The sequence below is a fragment of the Poecilia mexicana genome, unplaced genomic scaffold, assembly GCF_051168715.1.
Source record: "Poecilia mexicana isolate PSO_F unplaced genomic scaffold, ASM5116871v1 scaffold_19, whole genome shotgun sequence".
Taxonomy (NCBI): Eukaryota; Metazoa; Chordata; class Actinopteri; order Cyprinodontiformes; family Poeciliidae; genus Poecilia; species Poecilia mexicana.
This window is the reverse complement of record NW_028263388.1, coordinates 5,502,293-5,521,210: the sequence shown is the minus strand read 5'-3', so window position 1 is coordinate 5,521,210 and position 18,918 is coordinate 5,502,293. Positions and strand designations below refer to the sequence as shown.

The following is an 18,918-nucleotide window of genomic DNA, read 5'->3' as shown; positions in this document are numbered from 1 at the left end:
CATTATTTTCTTCAGTTTACCTAAGATTTAGATTCTTCAGAGTTGTTACCACGGTCAGATTAAAGGGGCCATTTGAAACATTTTGAGTAATCCAATATCCATTTCGATTCTGTTTCTGTAAACCTGAGCTCAGTTCATATAATGCTAAAGGCTTAGGAAAGGTTTATGATAAAACACTATAAACTTTATGTCCAGGATGAATTTAATTCAGTTTGTTTGGGGAGGAGGTCATTTGGTTTTTGAGCTTCTGACAATTATTTTTACTAGCTCAGGAAATATCAGCAAAATTATTAAATTAGCCTTAAATTTTGAATGCACTGGGTGAATTCCAGTTCTCTTTGAGCCCCAGGCCAGCAGGGGGCTCAATGAGGCAAAGACTTACTCAAATCAATTGAAAAATACTTTATCCCAAAAGGAATTTTAATGTTGGTATACCACATCATCTTTAAAGTTTCTTCAGAGTTGTCGTGGATGGGAATGCTGCTAGGAAGGATCTCCTGTAGCAGTCAGTCTTGCAGTGACCATGAAGAAGCCTCTGACTGAAGACTTTTGCTGTATAACAGTCGCATGACTGTCATGACATGCTAACATGTTAATATTCAGGGAGCAGAGACAATATTCCCCAGGACTGCTAATCCACTTCATTTCATCCAACAGATACAATTTCATATTTTTGACTTATTTGTCACATAGAAACAGAATCTGATATTTATTTTCTTTATTTTGTTATTCTTTAACGTGACCTGTCCAGCAGTGTAGCACTCAGTTATTGCCTGAGTGCCAAAGAGAAGCCAAATAGATTTCCTTTCACAAATGGAGCATTACGGCTTTTGCTATAACGCTCCGCTTGCATATATAATAAATTAGAACAAGTGTTCCAACGAGTTTCGTTTGTACTGAAAAGTACCTTTTAAAAATTGACAACCTCTTGGCAGGTATTAAACATAATTTTCATTAAGACCACATTACTGTAACAAAATTGGTGTGATGTAATATTCTAATTTTAAATGGCATGCTATTATTAAGTGTAAGTGGAAAACCACCTGTGTGTAAAATAATGTGTTTCACTTAGTGATCAAGTTCCTGAAATAAACTGAACTTCGAGTTTCCAATAATATTTTAATCTATAAAGTTATAAATTATGGAATTTTTTTTTTTTACTCGCAATGGCAGAAAGGGGCTTCCATACTTTTCCCACTAAGCATGTTTGGAATCCGGATAGTACGTGAATGCATCACTCCTTTCAAAAGATGTTGAACATCCTTTAAGATTTCATAAATACGTTTCTTTCTAAAAGATAAACAAGTAGCTTAAAAGGTATCTGTTTATTTGTTCTGTCATCTGTTTTATTCGATGGAATTTGATATGAAACGTGAGTTGTTCTTATCGAGCTGAACTTCTCGCGCATGCGCAATCCCCAGCGGAGTGACGGGCACGATGGCTGCAGAAAGTCCTTTGCTGCTGTCTCTGGTGGAGGAATTTGTCTCAGGACTTCAGGACAGCAAGGCAAAGGATACTGCGACAGGTAAGCGAGCCTTGTTCGTACTTTGGTTGATTTAACAGTAAACGAGTCAGTGTGAAAGAAACGCAGGCAGGCTGCAGAGCTGCCCTCTAAGGATGCGCAACACGGCAATGCTACGTTAACTAGCTAACTTAGCACCACAACATCCTGTGTGCGTGGTGATACAGCAGCCGCGTGATATAAAACAACTGCGCTTAGAAGCTGCTATATGCTATTATTGTTCAATAAAGCAGCACATCATAAGGAGTTTTATTTTGTGCTGTCACTTGACAATGAGCCGTTGGACGGTTGTGGTTTAACCGCATTTTGCCTGCCCTGCTAACCGTTGCCGCTGGTGTGTTTGTGTCCGCCTGGGAAAGAAAAGCAACATTCTGTCAATGAACCCTCTGAAATTACCTTTGAACCCACCGATGCTGCTGGGTTTTCTGTAGCTGATAATAGATAACATTATGAGGAAGAGGATAAGTGGCAAGAATTAATAATAGAAATTAATTATGTTCCCACCCGCCCCCTACAATTCTGACTTTAAACAACCACATAAAAAATCACTTTAATCCGACATATTCCTCCAGAAAGTTAGTTCTCCACCTGCGCCACTCACATTGCTGCCATTGAAGCTGGTTGGCTTTTTCCAGTGTCCCAACTCCTCTTCCCTTAGTTTCTTTAACCATGCATGTTTGCTTGGAGTTTACAGCTCAGTACGGTTATTACTGAACTTGTTTTTGTATCTTCAGGTGTCAAAGATGGACAGTTTACTGTCCTGCAGCTGGTGGAGGCACTTGGGTGAGGAGCATCTTCAACAGAAACTACAATCACTCTTGTTTTTGTTTGTTTGTTTAGAATCATTCAACCAGTGTTTATTTCCATACATTTTAGAAACTTCTGAAGTAAAAATGTGAATATAGTTGCAACACCTGTAATAGCAACTTTTCACTTTACCTCAGTTTCAGGTAGATGTTTACATACTGCTGATCTGACCAGAACTTGAGCTACAGTGCCAAAAAAAAAAACACTATTCACCCCTCCGAATGTTTTGCATTTTTATTGCTTTTAAAAATCTATCATGATCAACAAAATTTGGCTTTTTTGACAAAAAAAAGTCAAACTAAGCCTAATTTTGTTGATCAGGAAAGATTTTTCTAACAGCAACAAAAGCGTCAAAAAACAACCATGCACTGTGTGAGTTAGAATTGCTCTGAGATGAACAGAATTTCTCCCGTTGCTGCTGCAGGCAGAGCCTGACCAGCTCCCAGCCTCACACTCGGGCCCGAGGGGTCCAGCTGCTCTCTGAGGTCCTCCAGGACAACCATGGGGTACTAACAGAGAGAGAAGGTACACGCTGTCCGCCTTCACCCCTCCGCTAACGTAGGACAATGAATGAGACTTGGTGGCCATTTTGCTATTAGCCGAAGTGACGAGTTTCCCTCCTCCACAGTCGAACTGCTCCTGGCCTTCTACGAAAACCGCCTGAAGGACCACTACGTCATCACGCCGCCGGTGTTACGAGGGCTGCTGGCGCTGGTGAGTTTCTGCTGGGCGGGTTGACAGCAGCAGCAGCGTATCAGAAATGAAACGACAAAAGTGTGAAAGGAGTAACCGACTGCTCTGAGTCTGTGTGTGTTTTTTATTTTATTTTATTTTATTTTCTCCCCAGACTAAATCCAGGAAGCTGCCTCCTGGTTCAGCTGTGTCGATGCTGAGGTCTGTGTTTCAGGATGTTCACGTACAGGTGAGACCTGACACAGTAACCAATTTTACGAGTAGATAAATTGTTCCAAAAGTTATTGCAATAAACGATTTAATATTGTTGTTTTGAGACCATTTCCAAGTCATGTATATTGTTTATTCAGGAAGATTTTATTTCATCTTCCTGACGTCTGACTGATAACACACAAAAATATTCATACAACACAGGAGACCATTTCAACTTCTCACATATAATATCACAAAGTTAGTAGTATACCACATTGTACCGATTTCACACATAAGCCTGGATGTTTAAAAGGTGAGATGTAATAAAAATAAGTCTTCAGTTCTCTTTCAAAAGAAAATGTTCAGGTAATTTATTCCATTATCTCAAAAGATCTTTGTAACAGGATTGACTTATTACAGTTTACAATTACTAAATGCATGTTCGCCTTTTAAAAGACCAATAAATGCTAATTTTGTAAATAACATTGGAATGAAATACATTTTGAATATCCAAAAAAATAAAAACACAAGCAAAAACAATAAATAAAACGGAAATAAAAACCACACACCATCAAAACTGTTATAAAAATGCATTATGATTTCTCTGTAAATAAAGTTTTTCTTGCTCATTTTGTTTCATTATGCATTAAGTTGATTAATTGCTAATGGCAACAGATGTACAAATTTTGCATCCAAAGCAAATTTTTTGTATTTTCCCTGGATGAGTACAATTATTCTTCATTGCTCTTTCATTTTGAGCCACAGCAACAAACTGTAACCGCTGTATGCTGCCTGCTGTCCTCATTTGCACAAACCATCTCACTCGTGCGATATCTGACCACACTCTTTCTAGCCTAAGTGGCGTTCTTCTCGCTTTGCTCTTCGAGGCACTTCCTCTTGAATGAAATATGTTTTTGAGCTCACATGAATCTCGTCTGACTTGTTCTACAACCTGTCTGTGTCGTCCCCTCAGTCTCTGATGCTTGCAGAGAGAGCGTGTGTCTACAACATGCTCATCAACCTCATGGAAAGCAGGGAAGACGGTAAGAGAAAACGTTTTTAAATGAGCTGTTCGATGATCCTTGGAATCCATGATCCATTTTTTTTTATGCATGTTTGAACAATTCTTCCCTCTGCTTTTGGATGCTGCGCAGCAGGAAAGAGTTTTACTCTTATTGTTTAACTTTTCATCAGCTGGTATGACGTGTAGCTATGGTAACAAGCTATTGTTTCAGCATCTCAAAAGCTCAAATAATACCTGCTCTTACGAGTTGAAATGACAAGAGGCTGATTTGCAACAACTGATGATGATGTCATCCAGGATATGTTGCTGTGGAACATCAGCTCTGCTGTTAGCATGTCATGACAGTGACAGTATTTTTGCAGTTTTGCAAAATACACGAATTTCTAAAAATTACCTCATGCTAGCGTGAAAACTTTTAATAGAAAAATCTGTTTTTTCAAAATTTCAGTGTTTCTATCAAATAAATTTATTTTCATAATTCTATTCAGCGCAATTTTATGATCAATGGAATCGCAGCTCGTCACGCGGAAACAGTCTTCAGTCAGAGGCTTCTACAGATGTGTTGAAAGACTGACTGCTACCAGAAATTCTGTCTCTGAAGATGCCCTATTTTGTTAATATGCCAATAATTTAGCAGGTGTTGAAAGAAAATGTGTAATATTAGGGAATCGTTCAGAGAAATGTCGATTTTTGAGGATGGCATCGTGTAAATGTGCTTCAAGGTGGGGGTCCATTCCAAATTATGAGTTGTTGTTTTTTTTCTGTTTGTACCTCTTTCAATGTTCCGCAGAACTGAAGGGTTTGGGTGCAGATTTTGTTTTTGGTTTCGTCCAATCGATGGACGGTGAGAGGGATCCCCGCAACCTTCTATTGGCCTTCCAGATCGCCAGAAACATCGTTCTGCGGGGATACAGCATGGGTAAGAGCAGACAGAGACCAGACTTGACTCCGTTGTTTCTCTCTGAGCCGTCATGTGACCGTTATGGCTCCCATTATTTTCCGTCTCAGGCAAATTCACCGAGGAGCTGTTCGAAGTGACGTCCTGCTACTTCCCCATAGATTTCTCCCCGGTGAGTTCCTGTTTATGCAGCCAGTTAGAACCTGTGGCCTGTTAGAGAACAGGAGTGTGACAGACTGACACATTAACAGCTGCAGCACATTAGCAGAGATAGAACTGTTCATAGTGGCCAATTTGATATGAAATAAAGACTGGGAGAGGTTTGTAATGCGTCACTGTGTTTGACACTTATTTCTTATTAAATGTTTAGATGCCATTTTTTTGTCAGATTTGGTTTATAGATTTTATTTATTCCTAATTCTAAATTAGCTGCCTATTAGCCCTTGAGTGTTTTATTAAGATATCAACAGATGGAGGAATTACACATCAGAGTGCCATTCCAGTCATTTGTTTACAATGACTGGGAATTATAGCATATATTATTTTTTTGTCGCAATCAGTCACTAAATAAAGCGACTTTTCAGACAAAAAATGATCAGCATTGGCCAAAACAGGAATCAGTGGCTCAGACTTTTTAAAAATCAGGCTCTTCCAGAAAACCACAATCGGTGCACCCCTAATCCAGAGACTGTGTGATTGTTGAAGGTCGTCAGTCATTTGTTGATTTCCAAGTTCATGTTCTTTTTTTGTATTTAGTGTTGCAGCTTTCGTCTTCTGTCAATGTGGGAGATGGGAGTTGACAGCAAAATTGTCTCAAAAATCAATAATTAAATTGGTCATATGCTGAGTTAAAACGAACTTGATCATTTGCATGATTGTTTTTCTCATCTCTCCTTTTTTCCTACCAAAAACTGGATTAATGAAGAAACTTGAGCTGAAGTTTCAAGTTTCTTCATGAAACTTTGCAGGTTAATTTGTCTCAGCTGGTGTCTTTTTTGATGGACAGTTTAGTTTATATGTATTTCTGCATCCATTTAGCTTTTAGTTTTGATTGTTTTGTTTATTTATTTTTGATATTTACACTATCTTCCAGTTCCGGTATTTAAATTAGTTAGAATTAAAATGTATTTATCTTTGTGAATGCATTCTTGGATTATTATGCCATAATAATCCAAGAATGGATTATTATGGCATAATAATAATATGCCATTATATTTTTAAATGCTTGAAAATATACATTTTCAAGCATTTATATTGCTTGAAAATGGTCTTAAAAGAACAACATTATCGTTTGTCACAATAACTGCTGAGACAATTTATCATCCAGCAACATTAGTTATCGTAGCAGGCTGAGTTGGCACATATAAACACTACGACACAATCGAACATAGTTTGGTTGGAGTGCAGTAGTAGTTTCTGTCATTTCTAGAATGTGGCCTTATCAGTTAGCTTCTGTAGTCTCATCATGTCTCTTCCCCCCTGCCCGTCACCATGTCCAGCCACCCAACGACCCCCACGGCATCACCAAAGAGGAACTGATCCAGGCGCTGAGGGCCGTCCTCACCGGGACCCCCAAGTTTGCAGAGGTACAACGCCGTTACCCCACGCACACTGAAATCTATTGCGGAGCCTGAACTGGTTTCTGTCTTCCAGTTCCTGTTGCCGCTCATCATCGAGAAGCTGGACTCAGACGTCCAGAGCGCCAAGCTGGACTCGCTGCAGACCCTGGTGAGAAACGCTTCAGTCGCGTCCCAGTCAGACGGAATTTAACGGGACAATTTAACCGGCGTGTTGTTCCTGCTGTGTTTCAGGCTGCCAGCGTGGGACAGTATGAGCACAGAGACCTGGCTGAGTTCCTGGAGGGACTGTGGAGCTCGCTGCGCAGAGAGGTTCGCTGCAAACACACCCTTTTCTTTTCAACTCTTTCTTCTTCACTGCAAAAACACTAAATCTTACCAAGTATTTTTATGCTGGTTTCTGGAGTGTTATACTTGAAATAAGACAAAACTAACTTTCAAGTAGCTTTTCAGCAAGATATAAGAGCTAGTTTTATGTCAATAATTCCTTAAAACTGATGAAAAAGTTTTAGTTCCACTGGCAGATTATTTCATTGATAGCAGGACAATTTTCCCATGTTAAAAAAGCAAAAATCTGCCAATGGAACTAACACTTTTTTATCGATTTTAAGGAATTGTTGACATAAAACAAGCTCCATTAACTTTCTGAAAAGTTACTTGAAAGTTAGTTTGTTTTATTTCAAGTATGATAAGATATTTACGCTAGAAACCAAACCAAAAGTATTTGGTAAGATTTTGTATTTTTTGCTGTGTTAAGTTGTGTTTCACTTCAGCTTTAGGATGTAATCCATTTTTTGGGCTGAGTTTTAACTTTATGTTTTCCATCAGCTCAACCTAATGCATGTGTGTGCTTTTTTTTTTGTTTTTTTTTTACCATAATCTCTGGTTGCCTTGCTGCAGGTGTTTCAGACATCCAGCGAGAAAATCGAGGCAGCAGCCCTCGCTGCCGTCACCGCACTCACTTCCTGTCTGTCTCGCTCTGTTCTCAACTCTGACTCTGAAGACTCCCTAAGCTCCTTCCTGGATCTGGTGCTCAGAGGTGAGCTACATATTCACAATGAAGATCTAAAGGGTTAAAATAAAAAGCATGACTGGCAGAAAGCATAAATAAAAGGTCGTTAGGGAGGCCGGTGAGTTATAGATATGAAGAAAAGGAAGGCTTTTTTAAGATATGCAACATTGCAAACATTGCTGTTTATTCTTATTATCAGTTTATCTATAATTATTGTTTTTTGTTTTAAGTATCTGAAATACTGCCAAACTGGTAGCGTTAGAAACTGCTGCTGTGCAAGTTACCCAGCAGGTTGTTGCTAGGTAACTAAAGAGTTAGTTGCTGCTACCAGTTTAGCTTAGCTAGCCTTTAGAGGTTGAGTGGCTAAAGTCTTTCCTCTGTTTACATCCCAGAATGCTGTGTGGTTCTGGATCAGAGTTCAGTGAAATTACTGAAAATGATTTTGTCAATATTGATCGCGTGTCTCATTGCAATAAATATTGTTATTGATTTATTGTTCAGCCATAAGAAAAACCCATTTCCAGGATTCCCACAGCGAAACACGGTGGTGGCAGCATTATGCTTTGGGGAAGTTGGTTGGATTTGATGTAAGGAAGGATGGAGCTAAACAAAGAGCAAAACTGGTAGAAAATCAATTGGTGAATTATGTTCAAGGTTATGGTGGTCATATGACAAAATGTTGACAGTTTTAAGGGGTGTGAATACTTCTGCGAGGCGTCGTGTCTGTTTTTGATTTGAAAAAAGTTTTTTTTTTATTTATTTATTTATTTTATTTTTCAGACTGCAAGCACCATCTGTTTGAGCCCGACTTGAAGCTGGTGTGGCCCAGCACTAAGCTACTCCAGGCCGCTTGCAGCGCCTCCTTCAGGGCGGCCCACAGCATTACAAGTGCTGTCGTGCCCCCTCTAGTGGAGCAGTATAACAGCAGAACGCAGGTTAGTTTTTTTCTTTTTCTATAAAAGTGAAATGAAGGTTTTGTTGTCATGGTGACATCATGTTAATCCAGGTGTTTCTCTGCAGTGTTCCCACAGGCGGACGCTGCTGGAGGTGGCACAACGATTCATCCAGTCAACTGCTTCATGTCTGTCTGTAGATCATGGTGAGGAAAGAGTTTCCCTTACTGCTGTAGTTCAACTTTTTTGGTAACTTTGGAGAAGATTTGTCCAAAAATACTTAATATGTTTTGGAGGCTTGGTGACCCCAAGATAACCCCATGTTCAATAGGTAGGGGTCCTATTTTATTCAAAATGTCACAAGTTTCAAAAAGTTTTTCAGCTCGTTAAGTCAAAGTAGAGTTTGGCTAACATGATAGTAGAACAGAAAGCAGCGTTTTCCTGCCATGCTTTCACAATCTCACTTTAATTTCTGCTTTCACTGCAGATACACAAGCTTAGTTGAGTAGTTTTTTTTTCTTTCTTTTAGACATTTTTTGTTTTACAGGCCACCCATTTCTAATCTCTGACGTCTAAAACGATAAGAGGCGCTGATACAGATTTAATCAGATTCTGAGTTCCCTTTAAGAACTGCAATAAAAGAAGACATAGGAACACAAGGGCTAATATTTATTTGCTGCCTTTCTGTCATCGGTGGTCATTAATAATTTACATTAGGAGCAGAGGAGATGTCACACTGTGTGAGAGATGAGTCTCTAACTGCATTTTCATTACAAATGTGCGCAAAACTAAGTTGATATTCTGCTAATGTTGAAAAAACACTATTTTGCAATTGTGGCGTTTCTCTTAAATAAATGCAGTTTATGCAATAAATGCATGATTAAATTTGTTCATGTGATAAGTCGGTAAAAAATATGATCCTCCGACCACTTCCTGTCGTCTTCTTTGTGGTTTGTGGCAGCGGCAACATCCGGTTGTTGACATTGTGACGCGATAAAAAGTGTTTTGATTGCAGTTTTGTGAAATAAACCAATATTAATACGGCCAAAAAAAAACCACCTCATCCTAGCGCCCAAACTTTTTTTTATCCAAAAATGAGAGTTTTTCAAACTTGCCATGTTTCCATGTTGCAAATTTATGTTTGTTATCTCAATTTTCTTTTTTCATTCTCTGGCTATTGAAAACTACAGCTACACAGATGCTGTAAATCTGTGTAGCTGTACACAGATTTACAGTCTGATGACCCTCTGCTCTCTGTCTCTCCAGATGAGAGCTTGTTTTCTGCATATAAAGACTCCCTGTGCAGCTTGGTGTTCTCAGCTCTATCTGAAAGTAACTCCAGTCTGCAGATCACGGCCGCCTCAGTGCTCACCTCTCTGGCCCAACAACCAGGTGAGCAGCGCACCAAACCCCACTCTGCCCCCGTTGATCCGGTCAGGTCAGGAACGTCTAGAGGCGCTGAAACGCTCGTCTCCCCCCAGGTCTGCTGCAGGACTCTGACATTGAGCTCGCCGTGGACCACCTGACCAGGCTGCTGCTGACGGATGAGGATGAGAGAGTCAGGTCGGCTCCTGTTGCTCTGCCTCTCACTTTCGTGAATCCTGAGTCCAGTTTCTAATGGTTCTGTTTCCTCTGTGCGGTCAGTGTGGCTGTGGTGGAGTGCGCCGGAGCCTTGGCCGAGCAGCACCCTGCTGCCTTCGTCACCAAACTGATCCCAACGCTGAAGAAGGAGATGTTTTCTGGTGAGCAGATGGAAGGAGGACTGAAACGATTAATTGGATTAATTGATTACTGAAATAATTGTCAACTAATTTAGAAATTAACTGGATTAGACAGACTAAAAAAATACATTTGGTGAAAGAACAACACACTTTGGGCAGTAATTAAGCCAAAACAGTATAAAAAATATATACATTTCACATAAAGTCTCCCATTAGGCACCTTTTGTTATCCAATTATTAATCAGTTAATTCAAATAATAGCCAACAGATCATCTTTACACGGCATTGACATAAAACCAAGCAGCCAGGGATGAGGTTTTCACGTTTTTTAGCTGCAGATGCATCCATTGCTACAAATGATCAATCATTTACTAATGTATTGCTACCTTGTTAAATTTTAGGCAATAAAATATTTATGTTCTTATTAAGAAAGGAATTTAAATGTTTTATTTGTATTTTTTAAATGTTTTTCTAAGACCGCATTTAAAAAGCCTCAAGTGCTTGAATAAAAAAATCTGCAGAATGTTCAGACTTTTATTTGTTATTTGATTGTCAATTTAATGACTATACTTTATTAATTTTAGAGGGAAAATAATAGTCATTTGCAGCCCCAGATGGAAATATTCTGTTTGAATTCTGATAGTTTTGCGTTTAGAACAAATTCTTTTTCGTTTTAAATTTAGACCGAAGAGAGTCGTCCGAGCTGCGTTCCCATCATGCAGTGCGTCAGCGATGCCTGTCCGCGCTAGCCGCGGTGTCCGTCCGGGCCAGCGTCGTCATGGAGAGCGCGCCCGTCCTCCTGGACGTCCTCTGCTCGGCACACGCAGGTGATCCTCCTTCCACCGACTCTTTTCTGGAGCTGGGAAGCGATTTAAACGCTGACAACGTCGTTTCTTTTCTTTTTTTTTTATCCAGATCCCGATCGTTTCTCCGTGGACGAGGTGGTGCGCGCCTGCCTGAGCCTGCAGAGGATAGCGGAGCGGGTCCAGGATGGCGAGGACACGAGCCGATGCTTTCATGACGTCATTGTCCCTCGGCTGCTGTCTCTGGCGCTCCAAGCTGCGCTGCAAAGTGAGGGGCGGAGTTTCATCGACGCTCAGAAAACTCGGAGGCGTCGTGATGAAACAGAAATAATTAGTGTGTTTTACAGGCGACGGGTCATCGGATCGTCATAGTCCGCTGGTGGAGGAGGAGGTCCTTTCTGCCATGGTTCCTGTTATCAGCACCGCCTGCTCCCGCCTGCAAACGTTAGCGTCTTCATTTAGAAAAATCTGAAACCTGTGACTTAAAGGGGCAGTTTTATGTAAAACTCACTTTTTTGAGCTTTATATCATCTGATAATGTTACTCTCTAATCAAAACATACCTGGAGTGTTGCTTTGATTTTTTCATGAATCTGTGAGAAATCCTTTCCATGGCAACCATTCAGCTGTGCAAGATGCCTGGGTGGACCTAGCCCCGCCTCCTGCAGTTACTAAGCTTCTGAGCTTTTCCTACTGAAGCATCCATTCAGCTCCTTCAGACTAGCCAGCAGCAATTAGCAAACACCTGGTGGTAAAAACATGTGTGTAGAAGAACCATGTGATGACTTCTTGAAGGCAGAGTTTCAGAAAGAGCAGGAGCTTCTTAAAGATACAGAGGCCCAATTTTATGGCATTAAATTACAAATTCAATTTTCTTTTAAGTCATATAAATATATACAGTATTTTTATAACAACTGAAGTTAAAGCAGTTACTTGATAGTGTTACAAAATGCCACTATGTGCCTAGAAAATGCAAAATGCTGCCTCTTTAAATTTATTTTACTGCTGATCAGTTTGATGCCTCTGTTCTGATGTCGGTGGGTTTTCATGTGGTTTCCTGTCGGGGTGTTTCCGTGTCACCAGGTTTGCAGAACAGACGGCCTCCAGGGCTGTGTCGCTCTTCCTGGACGGTGACGTCTCATTTCTGCCCGACAACTCCTTCCCACCGCGCGTCCAGCTGCTCCAGGTAAAAGTGTTTCAGACAAATAAAACTGTTTCCCAAAGCACGATGCTGCCACTCACTGAGTTCACAGCAGCCAGTTGGTGAACTTTGTTTATACCTCCGAGTAGATTTGGTTACAGCGAAGTGTGTCAGCATTCTTGCCAAACAGGAAACTTGACATAGACACACAATAAATAGAAAAGCAACATGACTTAAAGTGAAACTTTTAATCAGTATTGAAACTATGCTAATTTGAATTGTGGAAACTTGTGGGAACAGTTTTACATTTCAAATGTCTAGACGGGAGCCTGTATGGATGGGATGATCTAGGGGCTGCACTAACTAGTCGACTTTTTCACCATACAACTATTTAAAATGACTTTTTTTTAAATATCTTCAATAAATGGAACATTATTTTCCATTAAAAAACAAAACACTCCACTCAGCATGCAGCATTTGAAGAAAACAATCAAGCTAGTTGCACTTTTTAAAAAATCAATATGGACCAAAACACGCCATTCCCACAGCATGACTCTGCCACCACCTTGTTTAATCATAAGGATGGTATGTTCAGTTTAAATCAGAATGTAGGCATTCTAAATTAGGTGACTAAATTTACTAATTAAGTCATTTAGTAAGTGTAATCAGGTGTATTTTGTGTTATCTGAGTAAAAACAGCATAATTTATAACACATTTTTGTTAAGTTAATTTTATGTTTCTTTATACTGTTGCGCTGCGTTGCGTTGGTTTTTAGCATTAAATTCCTTTAAAATAAGTTTAGATTTCTTACTGTAGCAAGCCATAAGAATACTTTATCATCTCTCTACCTGACTGGAAACATTGGAGTTTTTTATTTTTACTCTTTGCATTATGTTTGAAGTGTGTATTATTATTTTCCCCTTGCAGCAGCAGCAGGAGGAGGATTCATCCTGGCGTCAGACCCAGTTGGTGTGTCTGCTCATGGCCTGTGTGTGTTCGTTACCTCACAGTGTGAGTCTCAACCCAAACTTTGTTTCTGATTTTTACTAAAAAAAAACCCAAAACAAAACAAAAAAACCAAAAAAAACAAAAAAAAACAACCCTTGTGAAGCTGAAAGTGCTGCGTGTGCCCTGCAGGTGGCGCTACCCCAGGAGGAGCGGCTGCTGTTGGAGCTGGAGGAGCTGAGCTGCAGCTGCAGACACCCACTCTCCTACACATCGGCTGCCAAGTGCTTCGCCGGCCTGGTCAACAAGAAACCTCAGGGTGCGTCTGAGCATCAGGTTTTGTCTGAAACAATTAGCCTGTGATGATGTTGTTGATGATGATGTTCTGTCTGCAGGGCCTTCTCTTGACAGTTTAATTCAGGGCGTGATAAAGCGAGTGAGCGGTGAGCTGGACCGACCCTCCTCCCCTCTGCGCACTCAGGCCTTCACACTTCTGATCTGGGTGAGAATCGCTCAGCTGCAACCTTTCATTTTGAATTTCTATCTCAGACTATTCACACTTTCCTTAAAAAGCCTTAAACTCAAACATCTAAAATTAAGACCTTTGAACATCTTAAATTTATTAAAGAAAATGTAAGTCGGCCTTAAATATGTCAGTCACAGGACGTAAATTGCATTATGGCTATGTAGGTTTTCTCTTGCTGGACTTTTGCATCAGGCAAAAGTTTGAGTAGCACACAGACATCATCCCTGCATTAAGGCTGCTCTTAACAAGGTGTTGATGCTTGTTGGCTAGCTGGCTAGTGTTTTGCATTTATTGAATTCAGATTTATTCATGTCTCAAATGGGCAACTAAGTAGCTTTTTGCTACTTTTTTTTGCTAGTCATCTTTGCAAATAAAGATGGTTAGCTAGCGTCTACTATTTAAATAAATAAATTTATCAGCAATTGTCTGGACGACATTCGCAAAAAAGATGCAAAAAAAGCTAGCTAGTTTTTTGCAGTTGACTGGACAGGATTCGTCTTCACCTTTGGCCTTGATCTGGTGAAGCCTTTCAGAAACCCTGCATAAAGATCACACTGCTGTTTTTCTACTGAAATCATGTTCAGGTTGCCAAGGCTCTGCTGCTACGATACCACCCTTTATTCTCAGCGCTAACCGACAAGGTGAGACCACTGTGAGATGTGAGCTATGAGTTAAAAACTAAAGTTCTAAGTTCTGAGGAACCTGACCCGCTCTGTGCAGCTCTTCTCTCTGCTCGACGACGCTCTCCTCGGCCCAATGGCTGCTGACAGCTTCTCGCTACTGATGAGCGACTCGGCCGACGTCCTGAACCGCGGTTGTCACGCCGACGTCCGCATCATGTATCGGCAGCGCTTCTTCAGTGAGAATTCTGCCAAGTTGGTGGAGGGCTTCAACGCTACACCACAAGGTTAAAGACACTTAAACACATTGCTCTTGTTGGTTGCAACACACAACTTGAAAACAAGACCGAGATACTAAGATGGCACTATGAGGCTGGAAAACGTAGTACTGCCCCTTTAAATTATGAACGTTGTGTGTAATCCTGCTTGTGTATGTAAACTTGTGACCGTATGTTGTTGTTGTTTTAACTGGAATGTGTTTTTTTTTGGTTTCCTCTCTGGTCTTTTTGCTGCCTAACAGAAAAGAAGGCCAACTACCTGAAGGCTCTGTCCAACATCGTCAACAAGCTGCCGAAGCAGGTCCAGGTGTCTGAGCTGCCAGCTGTAAGGGCCACACGTTTCCTCTCTGGAAAACAGACCAGTTATCTGGCGTACCAATCGGTGTGACATGTTTTTGTCCAGCTCCTGTCTCTGCTGCTGGAGGCCTTGACGTGTCCCGACGAGGGCGTCCAGCTGTCCACTCTGTCCTGCCTGCAGCCCGTCCTCATAAACCCCCCGCAGGTCCTGATCCAGCAGCTGGAAGCGCTGGTCAGCCGGCTGCTGGCCCTCATCGGCAGTCCAGCCATGGTGAGGCTCTGCTTCCTGTCCTGACAGCATCAGAAGGAGAGTGATGCTGTTTGCTTTACTAAAATATGAGGATTACATCAACAAATGACTGAAGTGTTTTCATTTGTTTATTTATTTTATGTTTTGTTTCTTTCCTTCCCAGAAAATCCGCGTGGCCTCCATACGATGTGTTCTCGCTCTCTCCTGTTTCCCGGCTCACGAGGTAACAAACGCTGTGGACCTGTTCCTGTTTAAGACCAACAGATTCATTATATTTTGACTTTATATTGTTATGTAGATTCATTTAGATCATAAAACAGGGGAGGGAAATTATGTTAGTCTTTTTGGGGAATAGTGAGGCAATCATAGATCTTAACTCTGAAAGAGAGGCCACTTTCTCTTCATTAGTTTAATTTTTTCCTTTCTGACTTCATTCATGTGTTTTTCTCGTTTTATTCCTTTTTTCTTATTTATTCCTCTCTTCTTACTCAGTTTATTCCTTTTGTTCTGACTTCATTTTTTTTTCTTTGTGACTTTATTCCTAGTCCTGTTATCAAACTCATCCATCCTTTAGTTTTTACAGTTTTTGTATTTAAATCCAGACTTCAGTAGAGATATCTGCTCTTCACAACGAACTTTTGGATTTATACTTTTAAATAAAACAAAGGGCTGATAGATGATCATCTGAGTGTGTAAAAAATTTTTTAATTCAGACACAAAACACTGGCAGGCAGCATGTTGTCAGCTGTACGTCCTACTCTTATAAACCGTGTGTGTGTGTGTGTGTGTGTGTGTGTGTGTGTGTGTGTGTGTGTGTGTGTGTGTGTGTGTGTGTGTGTGTGTGTGTGTGTGTGTGTGTGAAGGTGTTGCCGTTCCGGTCACGAGTTCTGCGAGCGTTGGCTCCGCCCCTGGACGACAGGAAGCGGCTGGTGAGGAGAGAGGCGGTCCAGGCCAGAGCAGAGTGGTGAGGTCACCTTGTTTCAATCTGAACCAGCTTCATTTGTTTCCATCGACTCATCCTGCTCAGAAAGTTTCATCAGTTTGTAACTGAATTCATCTTGATTTTGCGTTCCCACTGCAAAAACCCCAAATCTAACAAAACAAAACTAACTTAAGTAACTTTTCAGCAACTATAGGAACTTATTTAAGTCAATAATTTTTGAATATGGATAAAAGAAAACCAAAAATGTAATGGAGGAACACTGGTGGATTTTTTTCACTTACAGTGAGACATTTTTCCTTTTTTAAGTGAAAAAAATCATCCAGTTATCTATATTCAAGAATAACATATTTAAAAGAAGCTTTTTTTTATTTCACTAAAAAGACACTTTTAAATGTCTTTTATTTAAGTGAACTAAAAATATTTTCACTACACTCATGATAATATTTCGTATCTTTGCAGTCCAAGTCGTTGATTTTGTTACGTTTCCCTGCAGGTTCCTGTTAGGAAGCCCTGGTGGAAGGTGATCTCTGTCTGTCCGTAAAACCTCCAGGACCAAGTAGCAGAGCGCTCTGCCTCCCTTCTCCTCCTCCATTCAGAAAAGTGTTTGCTTCAGCAGTCTGACTGCACACACACACACACACACACACACACACACACACACACACACACACACACACACACACACACACACACACACACACACACACACACACACACACACACACAGACACACAACCTGGTGAAGCGTTTCATGGATCTGTGATTGTGTCTGAAGCCCTGACTGGAGGCTTCACCAGGAGCCGTGCAGCAGGTTACAGACGCTGCCGACTGAATTTTATAAATCATATCTTAAGCAGAGAACCAGACAACACAGCATTCGTTGTTTTTGTTTTGTTTTTTTGTTTTTTTCTATTTTGGAAGAAATGTCATGAAGCTGAAGACAATTTGTTCAGTGCATCTCTGTTAAACATGGCCGGTTGTTAATACAAACCTTTTTATTACTATTATTATTATTTTATTAACTAAAAAGCAATAAAGCAGTTCGAGTTTCAGTGATCCGTAGATTCCTTCTTTTCGGTATTTTCAGCTCATGTCGGCTGAAAAGCTTCAGAGTTGAACTTTATTTAAGCCCTGTGCAGCTCCGGACCTCACACTGACAGCCTGCGCCGTTGCTCTGAATGTTTAGGACGTTTGAACGCATTCCGTATGAATCTTCTGACACGTAAATGGAGATTGTTTTACTTCTTAAGCGTTTTGTGTGGACTCACGCTGGAAGTGTTATTGGTTTGCCTTGTTTTCTGTCGATATTTAAATGTGGTTGTTGTGTGATGGTTGCCGTCGAGTCGGTGAGAATGTTTGGACCTCAAAAAGTTCTGCCAAGGAAACGGTGCCTCGCAAAAGTGTTCACACCCGTCGGACTTTTCCACAATTTTTTCTCCTTAGTCAGACTTTAATGATTTTTTTTTGTTTTTTTGTTAGAGCAACAAAAAATTATTGCATTATTTTGAAATCAAAAGAAATGAAGTTTTCAACTTTCTCAACAGTCAAGTTAGCTTTAGCTTGCTTTACTGTACTCTTACCACAGATTCTCATTTACATGGCCGGTTCTAGATGGGGGGGTAGGTGGGCTCAGTTCCCCGGCAGCACTGGATCTGGACTTTGTACTGAAGATATTATACTGATTAATTTTCTTATGGTGATATGTGCTGACATAGAGACTGTAACTAATTGTTTCCTTTGACCAGTTTTATTTTTTTCTCTTCAGTTTTTCCTTTTTAATAAATTAAAAATTATAAATGTATTTCTGCCACTTTGAAACAGCATCAGGGGTCTGAAACCTGCAGTTCAAGAGCTTATTGGTTTTGCCAGGTTTTCATAATTTTTTTTTTCTTTTTTTTGTGGTCAAAATGACTTGTTTTTGGTGCTAATTTACAATGAATTTCATGATATTGGTGCCTATGTATGATAGTAAATCAGTCTTTTTGTTACTTACCATTTCAATCATGGACTATTGCTGCTTCCATGTGTAAAGCTCATGAAAAGCAGCGTCATGAGTAAGGCTAATGCAGCAGTGCAGCAGAAGAAATAGAGCCATCTGCAGGTGTGAGTTAGCAATCACTTAAACTCAATGTTTTTGACCGTTTTTGTGAAAAATGTCCATTGAATTCACATTGAATGCAGACTGTTTTGCATTTGAGCAAAACAGTCAAGACTTTTCAGATATGTATTTGTTCTGGCTCCCCGCCCTGGCCCTCTGGTAAATATCGTCTAGAACCCTTCAATGTGGACTTTGGCTGGGCCATTTTCCGTTTTGTCGTGTAAAACCTTAAGTTACTAAGACTGCCACGTTAGGAACATTGTTGGATATGAAAAATGTTGACTATGCTGGACTTTTTTTGATTACATAAAGTATTTCATTGTTACAGTGGCGTGGGCATTAGCCCCGCCCACTCAGCGTCTCAGTTGCGTCATGTGAAGGGTTAGCCTCAATAACATGGATCAGCTTCGATCTGAACAGCTACATCGAATTTCCATTGTTAATAATTTAGCTTCATATTGTCCTCAGTGTTGTTGCTCTTCTGCGTTTTTTTTTTTTTTTTTGTGGGGTCCGATTGACTCCGTCTCTCAAGACGGCGAGACGAGAGGGTTAGTTTGTGAATACTTCTGCGAAGCACTGTAGACAATGACTAATGTCTAACTTTGTTTTATTAAAACTTTTCTTTGTAAATTGACCGCATGTCTGTCTTTTATTTATCATCCAAACATGGAGACAATC

General features: G+C 40.3%; 1 protein-coding gene across 1 annotated transcript; it reads left to right on the top strand.

Moving 5' to 3' along the window:
- The first annotated feature begins 1,401 nt into the window (after positions 1-1,401).
- mms19 (MMS19 homolog, cytosolic iron-sulfur assembly component) lies at positions 1,402-18,874 on the top strand. The gene is made up of 31 exons (XM_014997962.2): positions 1,402-1,525; positions 2,257-2,305; positions 2,754-2,854; positions 2,958-3,043; positions 3,177-3,251; positions 4,188-4,257; positions 5,029-5,157; positions 5,247-5,308; positions 6,636-6,722; positions 6,790-6,864; positions 6,948-7,025; positions 7,614-7,752; positions 8,506-8,660; positions 8,746-8,824; positions 9,885-10,010; positions 10,100-10,181; positions 10,263-10,360; positions 11,023-11,166; positions 11,255-11,410; positions 11,490-11,586; positions 12,225-12,327; positions 13,211-13,294; positions 13,421-13,547; positions 13,624-13,730; positions 14,339-14,395; positions 14,475-14,661; positions 14,895-14,977; positions 15,056-15,220; positions 15,363-15,422; positions 16,063-16,163; positions 16,636-18,874. Exons 1-31 carry the CDS (start codon positions 1,438-1,440, stop codon positions 16,664-16,666), a joined length of 3,081 nt encoding a protein of 1,026 aa, XP_014853448.2. The 5' UTR covers positions 1,402-1,437; the 3' UTR covers positions 16,667-18,874.
- Positions 18,875-18,918: the final 44 nt, after the last annotated feature.

Excerpts from the sequence above, each read along its gene's own strand:
- mms19 (XM_014997962.2), top strand. The coding sequence starts at position 1,438 with ATGGCTGCAGAAAGTCCTTTGCTGCTGTCTCTGGTGGAGGAATTTGTC. Across the intron at positions 14,662-14,894 it reads CTTCAACGCTACACCACAAG|AAAAGAAGGCCAACTACCTG; the intron begins GTTAAAGACACT and ends GCTGCCTAACAG. Across the intron at positions 16,164-16,635 it reads GTCCAGGCCAGAGCAGAGTG|GTTCCTGTTAGGAAGCCCTG; the intron begins GTGAGGTCACCT and ends GTTTCCCTGCAG.